The 15,787-nt window shown below is 43.4% G+C and overlaps 1 protein-coding gene across 1 annotated transcript; it reads left to right on the forward strand.

Moving 5' to 3' along the window:
* Window positions 1–10,364: 10,364 nt before the first annotated feature.
* zgc:100868 (uncharacterized protein LOC554458 homolog) lies at window positions 10,365–15,787 on the forward strand. Its single transcript, XM_057346240.1, has 10 exons — window positions 10,365–10,496; window positions 10,623–10,643; window positions 10,727–10,889; window positions 10,996–11,267; window positions 11,361–11,509; window positions 12,378–12,648; window positions 12,949–13,120; window positions 13,203–13,459; window positions 14,486–14,580; window positions 14,798–15,787. Exons 1-10 carry the CDS (start codon window positions 10,439–10,441, stop codon window positions 15,128–15,130), a joined length of 1,791 nt encoding a protein of 596 aa, XP_057202223.1. The 5' UTR covers window positions 10,365–10,438; the 3' UTR covers window positions 15,131–15,787.

The following is a 15,787-nucleotide window of genomic DNA, read 5'->3' on the forward strand; positions in this document are numbered from 1 at the left end:
AAGCGAACCGTAGGAATGGGCGATGACGAGGGAGAATCGAGACATGAAAGTAAGCGTCCTTCAGGTCGATTGCCATGAGCCAATCTTGACATCTGGTAGAAGCCAGGATGCGCTTCTGCGTGAGCATCCTGAACGGCAGCTTGAGTAGGTGCCTGTTCCGCGTACACAGATCTAGCAACCCCCCTTTTTGGGGACGATGAAGTACGGGCTGTAAAGCCCGTTAAACATCTCGGCTAAAGGGACGAGCATGATCGCTTCCTCTCCAGAGGGGTGGCGACCTCAGCCCGAAGCACGGGAGCATCCTTGCCTCTGTCTGAGGTTTGAGAGGATGCCCCGAAACTTGGGCGGGCGTCTGGGGAGTTGGACGAGACGGATCATATCCCGTAGTCACCGTGACGGTTTGGGAAGCCTTGTCAGGCTCCCAGGGACCAATCCAGGGAGGCTAGGGGTACATTCTGCTTCATCGACCTCCCGGGGGGTGGTTCGATGGCCGGCAGTACGGATCCCTCGCCATGGGGGGGCCCCCAGAGAGGAGATCGGCTCTGCTGTTTTACCTGCCTGGCGATGATTTAGCACAACGCACAATCGATTGTTGTTAGGCTGAGTTGTTAGGCTGATGATTATCCTCGACATTGGGTCTCGCCTCAACATTGAGTTGCCGAACACCGTCGTGTAGAGGGTGAGAGCAGCTGTGATAATACCCAGACGATGAAGTAGCACAATGCACCGTCGATTGAGAGTGCTTAGGCTGCTGATTATCCTCGACATTGGGTCTCGCTGTGACACAACGTCGAGTTGCTGAACACCGTCGTGTAGAGGGTGAGAGCGGCTGTGATAGACACACAGAGAGAGAGAAAACTCTTTGAAGTGGGCTGTTGGGACGGGGCAGGAACCGTCCCGGATCGACCAACCAGCGATGGAATGGCTGGGGTCGGGCCCGAAGGTATTCTCGATCTCCCTGGGGTCTTCCCATGAGGGCCGCTTCGGCTTCCGCCGCGGCTGCTGACGGGGTGGTGGTCTCCTCTTCGATGTCTTCTTCCGGGGGACAGCCTGAGTGGGGGGCGCCGAAACCGGAAGGCGTCGAAGAGGACCAGGGCTGCTGGGAAGCAGACGGTGCACGGGATCTCGACGGCCAGAGGGCGACCGAATCGCGGTGGGGGAGGATATCTTGATATCCTCTGTCTGCTTCTTTACTGTCGAGAACTGCGGCTCGACAGTATCACCAAACAGCCCCCCCCCCCTTGCGAGATGGGTGCGTCGAGAAATGCGGACTTTCTCGGCGTTACTTATCTGTGCAAGGTTCAGCCAGAGGTGTTTCTCCTGGACCACAAGTGTGGACATCGCCCGACCCAGGGCCCGCGCGGTCACCTTGGTCGCCCATAGAGTGAGGTCGGTGACGGCGCGGAGTTCCTGCATAAGCGCTGGGTCGGTCTTACCCTCGTGGAGCTCTCTCAACGCCTTGGCCTGATGGACCTGCAGGATGGCCATAACATGGAGAGAGCGGACAGCTTGGTCCACAGCAGAGTAAGCTCTCGACACCTAAGATGCTGAAGAACCTACATGCTTTGGACGGGAGTCTAGGTCGAGCCCCTGGGGGACATCGACGTATCCTCTGGCTGCCCCACCATCGAGGGAAGAAAGTGCGATGGAACTAGTTGATGTGTACGCGCCGAAAGGGGGGCGTTCTAGGTCGCACTAAGTTCCTCATGCACTTCCGGGAAAACACGGCACTGGGGGCGAGTGCGGCTTGGAGCTGCTCTCAAACCCGAGGTACCATGTATCCAGCCGCGAGCGTTGGGAGAGGCAGTGCGGTGCACTGCAACCCAATGCCGGCGGCCTGGGAAAGCATGGCTGACATTTCGACGTCCGCTTCTTCCTGGGCTCGACCCCCCGAGGGAGGGAGCTCTGAGGAATCGTCGGAGTCCGATGCCAGTAAGTCACCCTCCGATGCTGCAACGGACATCTCATCATCACGCACCATTTCCGAATACGTGGTTGAGGAACAAGACAGTGGGACCGTCTCATGGGGAACGGTCAGACGAGCGAGACGAGGTGCGAACGGTCCGCGAGCCAGTGGCTGACGGATTAGTGCTCACAGTAATCCTCATATCACGCTCGCTGCTCACCGTAGCGGGCGGCAGGGCCGTAGTCCTGCCATCACGGAACGGGAAGCAGACGAGATGGTGGAGTCCCGTGGGAACACAGCCACCCATGACGCAACGTCTGAATCGTCAACCGCCCGCAGTGCGGGCAGGACGTATCCACAAGGGCTGCCCCAGCGTACTGGAAGCAGACCTCGTGTCCGTCCCCCTCCTCGATGTGTGTGTTGCACCCACGAGAACAGCAGGACATGCCACGCTGGAGAAATTAGCTCTTTTAGAGAAAAAACTCGAACACTTCTGGAACCGCCGAGACGTCCAGGGGAAGTCGCCGCAGGAAGGGACAGTCCGTTGCACCATGTCGTAGAACCGGCAGTCTTGTAGTTGCTATTTGTAGCGAAGTCTGTTGATCGTGAGCGAGGCACGCTGTCCCCTTCTATCCGGGGGTGGAGTCCGGCATGCAAATTTCATTCACCAATTTCATTGGCCTTTTCTAGGAAGTCGGAAGCGATTGGTTCTCAGGGACGAACCCCATCTGTCGGCTCGACACAACGTCGAGAGACCGACAGAAAGGGAACTAAAATGATCTGATAGACGCAGTCAGATGTAGTGGAGTTGGCAGTGTTGTAATGTAACAAAGTAAAAATACTTAATTACAGTACTTACAGTATCTGTATTTTTTCTGTATATGAGTTTTTAAATTTCCGCAAACTTTTACTTTTACTCCACTCCTTTTCCTGAACAAAATGTATACTTTTACTCTGATACATTTCCCCTAAGTATGTTCGTTACTACTAAAAAAGCAGGAAACAGAACAGAGACTGATCATAGACCAATAAGCGATCTGGTCATGATGACGGCGCTTAACCAATAATTGGTTAATTCTTCATGCGCAAGTGCAGACAGGAAATTGAATTTCAAGACAAGCGCGGACATGTCGGATGCTAGTTGCAAGCGATCATTTGGTGCAGTTTCACTCGACACTAATGACACACATTGTCTTGACGACTCGCAGGAACATCGCTCATAGACTCATCAGGTCGAGGCTCACTGCCGCCAGCAAGCTGCTGGTGGGTGGGGTGGGCCCACCAATTCCATCCATTCCACGAGGTAGCAGCGACGACCTGGCCCGGGGCCGCTGTCGCCTCATTCCCCAGTCCTCTACGATGAAGAGAGCCTTCGCCCCAACCTTCCATCGCGGACGCCGTTTCTTTCGGATAAGCCAAGATAAGCCAGTCGTTGAGATAGTTGAGGATACGCATTCCCTGCTCCCTGAGGGGAGCGAGAGCAGCCTCTGCGACCTTGGTAAAGGCACGGGACCGAAGGGCAGGACCTTGTATGCTCGACCCTTGAAGGCAAACCGAAGAAACGGTCTGTGCCGTCGGAGAATCGAGACATGAAAGTACGCGTCCTTCAGGTCGATCTCCACGAACCAATCCTGATGTCGGATAGATGTCAGGATGCGCTTCTGCGTCAACATTCTGAACGGGAGCCTGTGAAGGGTCTTGTTCAGAGTGCGCAGATCCAGGATGGGGCGCAGCCCCCCACCTTTCTTGGGGACGATGAAGTAGGGGCTGTAAAACCCTGAAGACATCTCGGCTAGAGGGACGGGCTCAATCGCCCCCTTCGCCAGAAGGGTGGCAACCTCGGCCCGAAGCACGGGAGCATTCTGGCCTCGCACTGAGGTGAACAGAATGCCACGAAACTTGGGCGGGCGCCTGGTGAACTGGATCGCGTAGCCGAGACGGATCGTCCTCACTAGCCACTGTGACGGGTTGGGGAGCTGTGACCAGGCCCCCAGATACCATGGCAGAGGAACTAGTGGGGAGATCTGCAACATCGTCCCATTGGGGGGAGGTTCTGTGGCTGGCAGCACGGCTGTCTCACCAGGGACAGAGCCCTGGGGAGACGAGTGGGTCTGCTAACTTACCTGCCTTAAGTCTTCGCTGCACGATGCACCGTCGAGTGGAGAGTGCTGAAGGCTGCGGGATTGGAATGATGCAACGTCAGGGTTGAGGCTGCTGCATGCTGGAAATGCCCAGGGAGAACTCTCTTGGTGAGAAAGTGGGCGCCAGTCGATGTAAAGGCAGGGACCGTCCCAGTGCGGCTCAACAGGAGTGGTGAAAGTCAAATTTTTTCTGTGTTTAAGTGCTATAATCAGGTCCCCAGTGCATCTAGCAACCCAGAAAACAAGATCCCAGTAACTTTGTTTTGGTAAGCCTTTCTCTGCAAGCATGTGAGAAATCGAGCCGTTCAGATTTTGCTCCTGATGTGACGTAGATGCAGGCACTCATTATAATATTACCGCCCCTTAATCTACACAATTGCACCCACAGCGCTGCCGCCATTGTTGTTTTCACAAGCGACAGCGGTGTACGTGACGCCATGGCTAAAGTTCGTGCACAACATGCAATGTAGTCGCTGCACAGAGTCCTAACCTCGGAAGAGACAGGAGTGGATTTGTTTTATTTTTAGTGGAAATCCCTCAGAAACCATAAGTAAAAACCTGTTTTTTGCGCGAATCACTTCAAGCCGGAGCGCTTTATCAACCTGGGACAGTACAAGCAGGATTAGCTTCAAAGTTGTTCCTCAAGAGGGATCAAGACCAACTGAATGAGACAAAGCTGCCGATGTAAGTAATATTTATCAACAGTCTGAATTGACATACATGTACCGTCTATATAGGAGGATAACGTTAGCATACAATAGCGAAGGGAGCTAAGTCAGTCACAAGCTAAATAGAACATTCAAAGCCAGTGTTAAACTTACTGTATATTTATGTTATTTGGCAAATGGGCACTCGGAGTTTAGCTGTATGAATGTTAATACATTATGTGCGTTGATATGTTCAGCTGCGGCAAGCTGTTTGTTTTGCTAATGAACAGGGGCGAACACTGCGGTTAGCTTCGTTTTAAACGTCTCAAATCATTCGTCCTTACAGCGGTTTCACACAGCAAGCGTAAGCAAAGCGTAAGCAGTGCGTATTTTTTTCGGCGCACATTTGAACAGATGAGAGCATTCATACCGCACGCGTAAGCAGCGAGTGCTCACGGAGCAGAAGCGGCGCGTAAGCAGCAGTGCAGCAATCATTTCGGCGCGAAGTCTATTTTTGCTGCGCTGCTAACGCTCAATTAAAGCAATAAACACAAGGCAGGGTAATACTCACAAGCACATATCAAAACGTAGAAGCACGACAGCAATACACAGCATGAATACACAACGAACAAGCACAAGACAATAGACACGAGGGCTTTTTAAAGGGGAATACAAACGAGGGATGATAACACAGGGAGGGTGACGGGCAGGTGACAAGGGAACGAGAGGGCGGTTTAAGCACCGCTGGAGAGAGAGAGGATGTGGAAGGCCAACAGGGCCAAAACGCCTCTCTCCACATAAAACAAGGGATCCTGTCAAGAAATACATGACAAGATGAGGCAGAATCATGACACTCTTGTGTAATGGTAAAATATAATTGTAAGGTCTATGCATTCCTGCTTGTTGGTTGGACATACTCACTTGGTTATTCCTTCTATCTGCCTTATATGATTAATATCTTGCTGCACTCTCTTATTGACACTAATGAATGTAACCCTTATTGTGAACATAATTCCTATGGATTGAAATCATATAACTGTTACTCCTGATGACCTGTCAGTTTCAATTGTTCTGTTTTTTTTGTATTAAAAAAGTAAAAAAAGCCTTTTTAACATTGAGTTGGATGATAATACCTCTGGTGGGATCTGAAAATGGTTGTGCACCGACGCTCCTCATACAAGCTCCTGGTGGAGCTTGAGAGGTCCTGCAAAGAAGAAAGAAACTGCCCAAAAATAGGTGTGCCAAGCTTGTAGCATCATACTCAAAAAAGACTCAAAAACGCTGTAATTGCTCCCAAAGTTGCTTCAACAAAGTATTGAGCAAAGGCTGTGAATACTTGTGTACATGTGATTTTTTACGTTGTCATTATGGGCTATTGTTTGTAGAATTTTAAGGAAAATAATTAATTTAATCCTTAGGAATAAGGCTGTAACATAACAAAATGAGTAAAAAGTGAAGCACTGTGCATACTTTCCGGATGCACTGTAAGTATAATATTCCCATTTACATTCGATTCATCAAAGAAAAGAGGATGTGTAATGTCACAAGTGAAAAGCACCCAATATTTTTTGGGGGGAAATAAACTCCGTAGGAATTTCTGGAAAAACGAAGATTGTCAATATGACAAACTTATTTTTTCTTTAAGAAACAATTCAGACATTTGTTTTTATATTCCTCAGGTCACAGCTTCACAGAACAAAGGTGACTAATATGTTGTCAGTAGTTTTTAGATGCTTTCATTAACTACCAGCCAACTTTATTGCATAAATCTTTAATGGTGTAATATGACTCAGAGTGTGCCTGTCATAACACTAAATGTTGTTTATATAATTACAGTAACTAAAACACGTGAGGTTAATTTAAATTACTGCTTTAATTCATTTACTCAGATTATAACATCAGTCCACGTTTTCATGATTTCATCATTCTAATATGCCATTACAATAACAATCATAATTAAAAAAAATTGCGTAATCTGACTGATTATATAAAAGCCTATACTCTAAACATATACTGTAAACAGAACAAAAACAGTTTTTTTGGCACTAAATATTCTAGATTGCAGTTGCTTCAATAGTTTTTTTCTTTTAACTTTGTTTTGTTGTTGTCTTGTAATTCGGCCATGATTTAATTAGTTTGAAACTCGTGGAGAACAGTGTCCAGGTGTCTTGTCATTAGTTACAATTAAACATATATAGTCCTCATGTTTTTTTTTTTTTTTTTTTTGAGGATGATATGTTATTAAGACAGTACTTACTATAAACCTAATGTAACAAACCACAGACGATTAACGATGCCACACGTGATCAGGAGTAAGGTGCAAAGATTTTAATAACAAAAACCGAACTCATGAACAAAAAGGGTACTCCAAACAGCATGGGTGACAAACTAATACATCCACGGAACAAACAGGAAACAGCCAAAAACATCCATGGAGCAAAAACAGGGTAATCCAACGAGTAACAAGAAACAGGTAATCCAACGAGTAAATAACAACCATAGGGGTTCGGTACTAGCAAACATTAATTTACAACTAGACCAGACAACAAACAACAGGCGAGTGAAACATAAATGGTGTCTGGGTAATGGGGGTGCAAGAGTCAATCAGATCTCGGGTCAGCGGGAACGTGGGAGCGCTGATGCATGGTCGGCTGCGCAGACGTGGCTGTCACACCTAGTGGTTAAGATTGTTAAGGTTAATGTTGGTGGTCAAAAGTATATTTTAACTGTTTCAACTGCACACAGAGTGCATCTATTGAACAAACAAGTGTACACTAAAAGATTAAAAGTGCAAATTCTTTTAAAAATGATTGATAACTTACACTACTTTAAAACACACAGTTCTTAACTCAACTCAACTTTATTTATATAGCGCTTTTGACAATTTTCATTGTTACAAAGCAGCTGTACATGAAACATATTGACTATAAGCAAAACAATTAAAATTATACCTGTAAAAACAAGAAAAAGGTGAAAACACAGAAGACAGAAATACCCACATACAAAACACTCCACACACACAATATGCACACATGCTAACACACATAGACATAGACACACACACGGATGCGCAGACACACATTTTCTACTTAAAGGCGCAGTTCTTAATTAACAGCGGCCACTAGCGTTGTATTATAGATTTGCCACGAATCGCTCAGTCCAAACATGATGGTGGCCACCACAGTACAAAAAGATGTCGTTCTCATGTTGATGCAGGGAAGAGATTTTGCGGGCATTAGAAAGACTGTAGAAAGAGTTATGACTTATGTGTTACATAAAATAAAAGGTTTGTGGATTTTTAGTTTAAAAAGAAGGATAAAAGTCAGGCAGGAGCTAGGACCTGTGTTAATATTATAAAGGCTTTCCAGCAGAGACACGTTAAGACCCGCGGTACTGCGGCTTTTAGCAGATATACTCACAGATATCTATGGAGATACTTTCCAGCAGAGAGACGTTGGAGAGAAAGATCGTCTAAAAATCACCCCCGAGGAGGTTGCTTTGATTCGGATCAGTATGTGAGTAACATACCAAGATATGTTGTTGTTGTAATATTAGCTGTGTGACGGAGCAGTTTTGAGCGTCATTGTTTATCTGGAACAGCTTTAATATTGTATGTTACTCGTCCAGATACTTGAGAGAGAGAGCGAGAGAGAGAGAGAGCGTTGGAGATGAAACTGGAGAGCGAGCGAGAGCGCGTTTTAGTCTTTTACTCAATGATGAATAAACTTTCAGTACATCCGCGGGTCACATGCGTTCCGAACCGGAGAGCACGATCCGTATGGAAGATAAAACGCGTGTTGTTGAGTTGTTTGTCCGTTTAGGGCTGCTGTACAAAACATTGCGGCGAATTCAATGTATGTAGGGCCGCTCTGTATGTAGATATAAATAGCTTATTCTAAGGTATTACAAACATAACGGTTCATTACGTAACGTCTTTATACACCTCTGAAGAAATAGTTTTGTATATTATAGTGTATTTCTGTCAATAGATCCTCCTAAAAATGCCGTATTGTTCCTTTAATATAAGTAGAAAATGTAGACTGATAATTATAAGAGTCCTTATGATTTAGACTGAAGGGTTGTACTTGAGTTTTTTGTCTGGTTGTGTCAAGGTTGTGTCTGTATTTGTGTTTCCTAGTTATGCTTTGCATATCATATCATGTCATGTAATTTTTTAGATTGTTTGTTTAGAATCTGTTTACTTGGTCACTTACAAAAATAAAATTTGGTAACATTTTAATCTTTAGCGTTCCCTAACTTCAACTGTATGTTAAATGAATCTTATTCATTTAACAAAGTGTGCATACGTTATTATAGGCCTCAGGAGCAGAGACACTCAAAACCTTAATAATACAAATACAGAAGACAAATTGAATAGGTGTGATTATATGTCATTTGGAATCAGACAGATCCAGTTTGTGCTGATGATTATGGTAAATGCAATGTTTATCTAGCTGCATTCATGAAATTGTGGATGTGAGCCATGCAGGTGAATTGAAACCTCTTGGAGTGCATTGAGCTAATTTGCCTAACAAGGTAATTATTTAAATAATTATTAATTAAATTGAAATTATTTCAATTTTTTTACGTGTGGAATAGAAAGAATTTCTTGCCACAATACCATAAAATGCAGCACCTAAAAATATACTGCAATGTACATTTGGAGCAATATTTTAAATGAGGACAATGAAGGTGAAAATGATCTTTATTTACTATAATGAAACGTGAACTAAAGCAATAGCAAATTGTATCGATGCAGAATAGCTACAAACACTGTAGCAAATTATATCATACAAAAACACTGTGATTCATCACATCATCATCAGTCCTTCTTATGTGTGAATAATATTTGAAATAAATAAAAAATACTATTTCACAAACTACTAAACTAATACACAATTCTGTAGGCTACCCTTTCGTTGTAATGCAGGAAGTTGAGCTATTGAATGATTAGTTGTGTCTTCTTGCATAGATGCACGAAAATTGTTTCCTCGAGCTGCCAGCCGCTTTCCATGACTCACCCTTTTGTTTCTGTGGGAATTTTTTTTCTTTGAAGAATGAAGGATAACTTCTTTTTCCTGTACCAGTTTAAGAATCTTGATCCTTTGTATGTTATTTGTAGGTCAAGCTAAATATTTTTTTCTTTGCACGCACGTTAAAGTTCAGTTCTTTACATTGATGTTTTAAACCAGGACTTTACATTGCCTCTGTTAACTTAGCTTACCAAGCAAACCAAGTGAAAGATCAGTTTGTGTGTAAGTCTGACTTGAGTTTGTTTATTTCAACATTGAAATGTACTTAATTTGAATGTTTGGCAGATGCTTTAATCCAAAGTTTATTCTTTTCAAAGCAAGACGATTGACGTTGCTTTCTGTTCCGTGCTCTACGAGTTGAACTACAAGAAAAACTTGACTCAGTTTTCCAAAGCAATTATAAAAAACACCTGTTTTTTGACACATTCTCATCATTTCCATTTTACAGTTCGCATAATTAAGATAAGCACAAGACTGAGAGTCACTAACACGTGCTTTATCGCAGTTTCTGCATTCTGGTATTCTGGTGACAGAACACTTCGTCTCTGTAAACCGGTTGCTCAGCAAATAAACCTCTAAAAGGATTACAGACAGAAGGCGTGTCTTCTTTAAATATGATAAGAGATTGTGAGCTCATGGAGGACCGGGGGTGTGTGGAAAACAGGTTAACAGGGATATTTAAAGTGCAGGAGTCTGGAACTGTTGTCAGAGATGATGAGGATGTTTCATGCCTTGAGTACTGTGTTTGCTGTCACTCTCCTAGTGAGAGGTAAGTCTGTTCAGTCTAATCATATATTTTTTTACTTTTGTTTAGCCGAATAGTTGCTCTCTATTGTTTTCATATTGCAATGTTTTATATGATATTATTGGTAACTGAACTGTTTTTGTATTATAGGGTGTGATGCACAACTTGAAGGTAAAAAAAATTGTCACAGCAAAATTGATAAATCCTTTCCAAAATTGTTGTATCTCAAACTATGTTTTTTATTTACTCATTAGCCATATGTGGCAGACCTTCTGTCTCCAGTCGAATAGTAGGGGGACAGAATGCTGTTGCTGGTGCATGGCCATGGCAGGTCAGTCTTCACAGCAATGGCCACTTCTGTGGTGGGTCACTCATTAACAACGAGTGGGTCCTGACAGCAGCTCACTGCTTTACTGGGTAACCACTGAAGCCCTTACCATAAAATAATAATAATAATAAAATGAAATAATACATTTTCCTCAATGTGTTGATTGTTATCCTTTGATCTCCAAATAAATTACAGAAGTTTGACCAATAATGTGATCGTGTACCTGGGCCGACAGACACAGTCAGGTCCAAATCCCAATGAGGTGAACAGAACTGTCTCTCAAATCATAAATCATCCGAACTTCAATAGCCCAACAAAAAATGACAACGACATCTCTCTTCTGCGTCTGTCCTCGCCCGTGATTTTTACTGAATTTATAAAACCGGTCTGCCTGGCAGCGGCAGACAGCACGTTCTTCAACGGCACATCAAGTTGGGTAACTGGATGGGGAAAGATTGCCACTAATGGTAAGAATCTGTTATGTCTACATACTGTTCTTTTGCTGTACCTGAGACATTTTATTATTCTCAGTTGATTATTTCTAATAATGTGTTTCTCAGTTGCTCTGGCTGGAACAACACCTCTACAGGAAGTCGAAGTGCCTATCATTGGAAACAGGATGTGCACCTGCCTTTATAGCAAAGAGTCAACAATAACAAACAACATGATCTGCGCTGGACTAATACAAGGAGGGAAAGACTCCTGTCAGGTATTTTCTCAGTTGTTACTTCTGATTATTTATAGGTCACTGTTGTCTAGATCGGGAAAGATGGCTTGAAGTGTGACCTTAATGACATTAAAGGAACAATTCACCCAAAAATGATTCTGAAAATTTCAAAAATTCTGTCATCATTTATTCATCCTCAAGTTGTTCCAAATCTGTATAATTTTCTTTATTCTGATGAATACAGAGAAAGATATTTTGAAGAATGCTTGTACGTCAAACAGGCCTTGGCCACTATTGACTACCGTATAGTAGGAAACATTTCTTTATAAGTTTCTTTGTTCTGTTGAACACAAAAGAAGATATTTTGACGAATGTAGGAAAGCAAACCGTTCTGGGGCACTCTTGACTCCTATTGTAATTTTTCCTACTAAATGGTAGTCAATGGTGGCCAAGAACTGTTTGGTTACAAGCATTCTTCCAAATATCTTGCTCTGTCTTCATCAAAACAAAGAAAAGTATACAGATTTCGAACAATGTTATAAGGTAAATGACGACAGAATTTTCATTTTTGGGTGAACTGTTCCTTTAAAGCGATTGTTTACAAAAAAAAGATAATTCTCACCCTCAAGTTGTTCCACAACCGTAAGATCTTTCTCACCCCCCTTGAGACAGCAACGCAACTACCATTCAAACTGCAGAAAGTTATAAAGACATTCTTAAAATAGTCCTTGTGTCTACAGTGGGTAAACCTCACTGTTATGAATAGAATACATTTTGTGCTTTGAGTGTATGTTGTGTTGTTCTGAAAATTAACGAAGTTCTTATGATTGTGGAACGACTTGAGAGTAATTCATGACAAAATTTCCATTCTTTGGTGAACTATCACTTTAACCTGTTTTGTGTCCTACAGGGTGACTCAGGTGGACCTATGGTCAGCAAACAGAACTCGGTCTGGATCCAGTCTGGGATTGTGAGCTTTGGCAACGGGTGTGCTTTGCCTAAGTTTCCCGGTGTGTATGGAAGAGTTTCTATGTACCAGAGTTGGATCAAACAACACATCACCACCAACCAGCCAGCCTTTGTTAAATTCACCTCCAGCGGTACTGATAGTGATCTGAGCGCGAGCTGTTCTATAGTACCTGCCATTACAACTACTCCCACTGTGATGACTACAGCTGCACGTAAGATTCCTTTAGATTGGAATAGATTGATGTGGCCATTATTGATATATCCCTGGCAATTTAAAAAAAAAACTTTTTTAAAACCATTGATTTTTACCCAAACCCATGAACTTGGCATTGCTAGTGCAATAAGCTGCCAGTTGTAATGCAGGAAACACTGAGTTTCACCAAAAGTCTAAACAAAATCTAAGAGACTTCATTGTCGAAACAATGCCAATAAGACCCGTTCTGTGGCATTCCAACACCCAGAAAGATGAAAAGATATCAGATATCTTAGATGCATCCTGTTTCTGTCTGTAGCTGTGGTGTGCGGAAGAGCCCGACTGAACACTCGTGTTGGAGGAAGCAGCTCCCTCGCAACTTCTGGCACGTGGCCTTGGATGGCCAGTCTGCAGTTCAACGGCAGTCATGTCTGTGGAGGAACGATGGTCGCTCAGCGGTTTGTCATGACCTCTGCTAGCTGCTTCTCTAGGTAATGCCATATTTTCATTGGCCAGAAAGTTGGAATCAAATCAAATTGATTGGATTTATTAAAAGTCTCTTCTTGTACATAGATCTACCAATGCCTTCAACTGGACCGTGGTCCTGGGCCGTCTGAATCAGAAAGGTACCAACACCAATGAGATCTCCGTACAAGTTGCAAACATCGCGATCAGCAATGTGACGGGTGAAAACGTTGCTATCGTGTATCTGGCCAGCGCCCCCAAGCTCTCCGATTTCATTCAGCCCCTATGCGTGGACATGGGGGACAGCAGCTTCAGCGTGAATACATCGTGCTGGGTGGCAGGCTGGGGCTCAGGATCAGGAGGAGGTGAGTGTTTGAAGTCTAAGGGCCCTATTGTACACCCGGCGCAATGCGGCACAAGGCTCAGCGCAAGTGTTTTTGCTAGTTTCCGCCCGACGCTGTTCTCTTTTTCCCATCCTGTGCAGCGTTGTAGCAAATGCATTTGCGCTCATTTGTGCGCCCATGGGCGTGTTGGTCTAAAAAAGAGGTGTGCTCAGGTGCATTGTTGGTGCGTTGCTATTTTGAGGAACTGAAAATAGACTGCGCCATAGACCAACTCAAACCTTGCCTAAAGTCTAAAGTCAATGGCGCAATATTTTTTTTTGTTTAAAAAAAAGAGCGCATTAGTAGAAAATGTACCTCTGGGCGGGTCCACATACGACATGCTTTAACTTTACTTATTACACAGAGAGCAGCACACAAACATGCCAAATATAAAAAATAAATGGATTACAATGTAAAAGATTATTATTGTGTACATAAAGTTAAAAACCCGGCTTGTCATGTAGATGATCTGCTCGCGCGCTTTAACCTCACGCAGGAGCAGATGCGTTTCCTCTCAAGAGTCGTGTCAGCCGTGTAAATAGCAAATCCGCCATGGCGCGAGCGCAACTGGCTCTTAAAGGGAATGAGAGATGAGACTCTGATTGGTTTACTGCACGTTACGCCCAAAATACACCCATTACTCATTAAGAGAATCGGGAAAACCCATTTAGACCATGCGTCCGGGCGCGCGGACCGTTTTCCCGTTGTTAGCAAAAGTTGATTCGGACACGCCATGAGTGCACCTGCGCCGTGCGCTTTAAACCATACGTTTAGATCGTGAAAATAGGGCCCATTGAGTGTGTTTTTATTTGGGCATAATAATTATTAGACACGGCATGAAGCAGAGTGCCTGCAAGCCCTTGCCTATAGCACACACTTGCTTATAGATTTTGGAAGAAAACCACTACATAGTAGGCTACATTAGTCAAAAATAGCACAGACATCAGTTTAAAACATTAACATATTTTTTAATGCTTTTCCTCTCCGTTCGTTTTTCTTTTCTTATAGCTGACCAAACACTTCAGGAATTAAGAACCACTATTGTGAATTGTGGGAACTCTTCAAGTAACAGTATTTGTACAACTTCCTTTACCTTACAGGAGGTAAGTTCACTTTAATTGAGTGAATACAACTACAAAATATAATTTTTATAGGAAAATCATTTACCAGAATTGCCAAATACCAAGACTGAGGCTGTACTGGAACAATATACTGTGTATATCAGTAAAATAAAATACATTTTTGGTAGTGTCAGAAAGACAAATCTCTCTCTCTCTCTCTCTCTCTCTCTCTCTCTCTCTCTCTCTCTCTCTCCTGAAGGGTGATCAGGGGGGTCCTCTGATGTGTAAGCTGGGTGTGTCATGGATCCAGGCCGCCGTTCTATCGATACCAACCAGCAGCAGTAACACAAGCTCCAGTAACAGCACTGCAACACGCCTGTCAATAGATATGCAGATCTTTACTAAAGTCTCGACCTATGCAACCTTCCTGAGATCTGTGGTGGGTTCTTTCCCCCCGAAAGAAACAAACACTGCAAGTGTCTCTCTAGCCACCACCTCTTCCACCAATGGCTTACAGTCAACCTTTTCCTTGTGTTTTACCACTGTTCTCTTGTTTTCACTTACGGCTCTCCAGATCTTTTATCAAAGCTGAGGTTAGTAAGGTCTGGGTAGAAGTATTTGCCTGAAATGTGACTGTAAACTAAAATTAATAATTTACAAATTAACCTGACTGATTAACTTCTGTTAATGACTTATTCATTCTTGGGTTGAGAGCCCATTTTTCTTTTTCATTAGCCGTATGAGAGAGGTGACTAGAAATGTTTTTCTATTTGCACTGGCTATAGGTTACACTGGCAGTCATGTAAAACAAATGCAAATCTAAAATCCCAACCAGAAAGATAACCTTGTGCTGTCAGCTCATCATTGTATATACATATATTTGCATTGTAGCATTGCTAAAGCAACCTTGCACTTTACGGAAATGTACAGGTTTGAGTGGTTCAGTTTTAATAGTTATAACCGACTGCTGTATAGCTTATGATTACCTCGAGCAGTACCACACCTGGGACAAGTTTTGGAAGTTTTGATCGAAATTAGAATTATTTTGTCACCATATTTTATGATACCAAAGAGAGTATTTGATTATTGTAAACATTTTTATTGTCTTTTTCATACATGTGTGATTTTTTATTTAAAAAGCAGTTTTGTTATGATTAACCTAACCCTTCTTTTTTCCACACTTTTTTAAATGTGAACAGTAAAGCAACCTGTAAGTTGTAATCTTTTTTTGATTGAAATGACAATAAAA

This window comes from Triplophysa rosa, linkage group LG11 (genome assembly GCF_024868665.1).
Source record: "Triplophysa rosa linkage group LG11, Trosa_1v2, whole genome shotgun sequence".
NCBI classification, from domain to species: Eukaryota; Metazoa; Chordata; class Actinopteri; order Cypriniformes; family Nemacheilidae; genus Triplophysa; species Triplophysa rosa.

What these genes read in the sequence shown, in the direction of transcription:
- zgc:100868 (XM_057346240.1), top strand. Translation starts at nt 10,439, where the DNA reads ATGATGAGGATGTTTCATGCCTTGAGTACTGTGTTTGCTGTCACTCTC. An exon ending in GCAGCTCACTGCTTTACTGG is followed by an intron (nt 10,890 to 10,995) that starts GTAACCACTGAA and finishes AATAAATTACAG; the next exon opens with AAGTTTGACCAATAATGTGA. An exon ending in TGTGATGACTACAGCTGCAC is followed by an intron (nt 12,649 to 12,948) that starts GTAAGATTCCTT and finishes TTCTGTCTGTAG; the next exon opens with CTGTGGTGTGCGGAAGAGCC.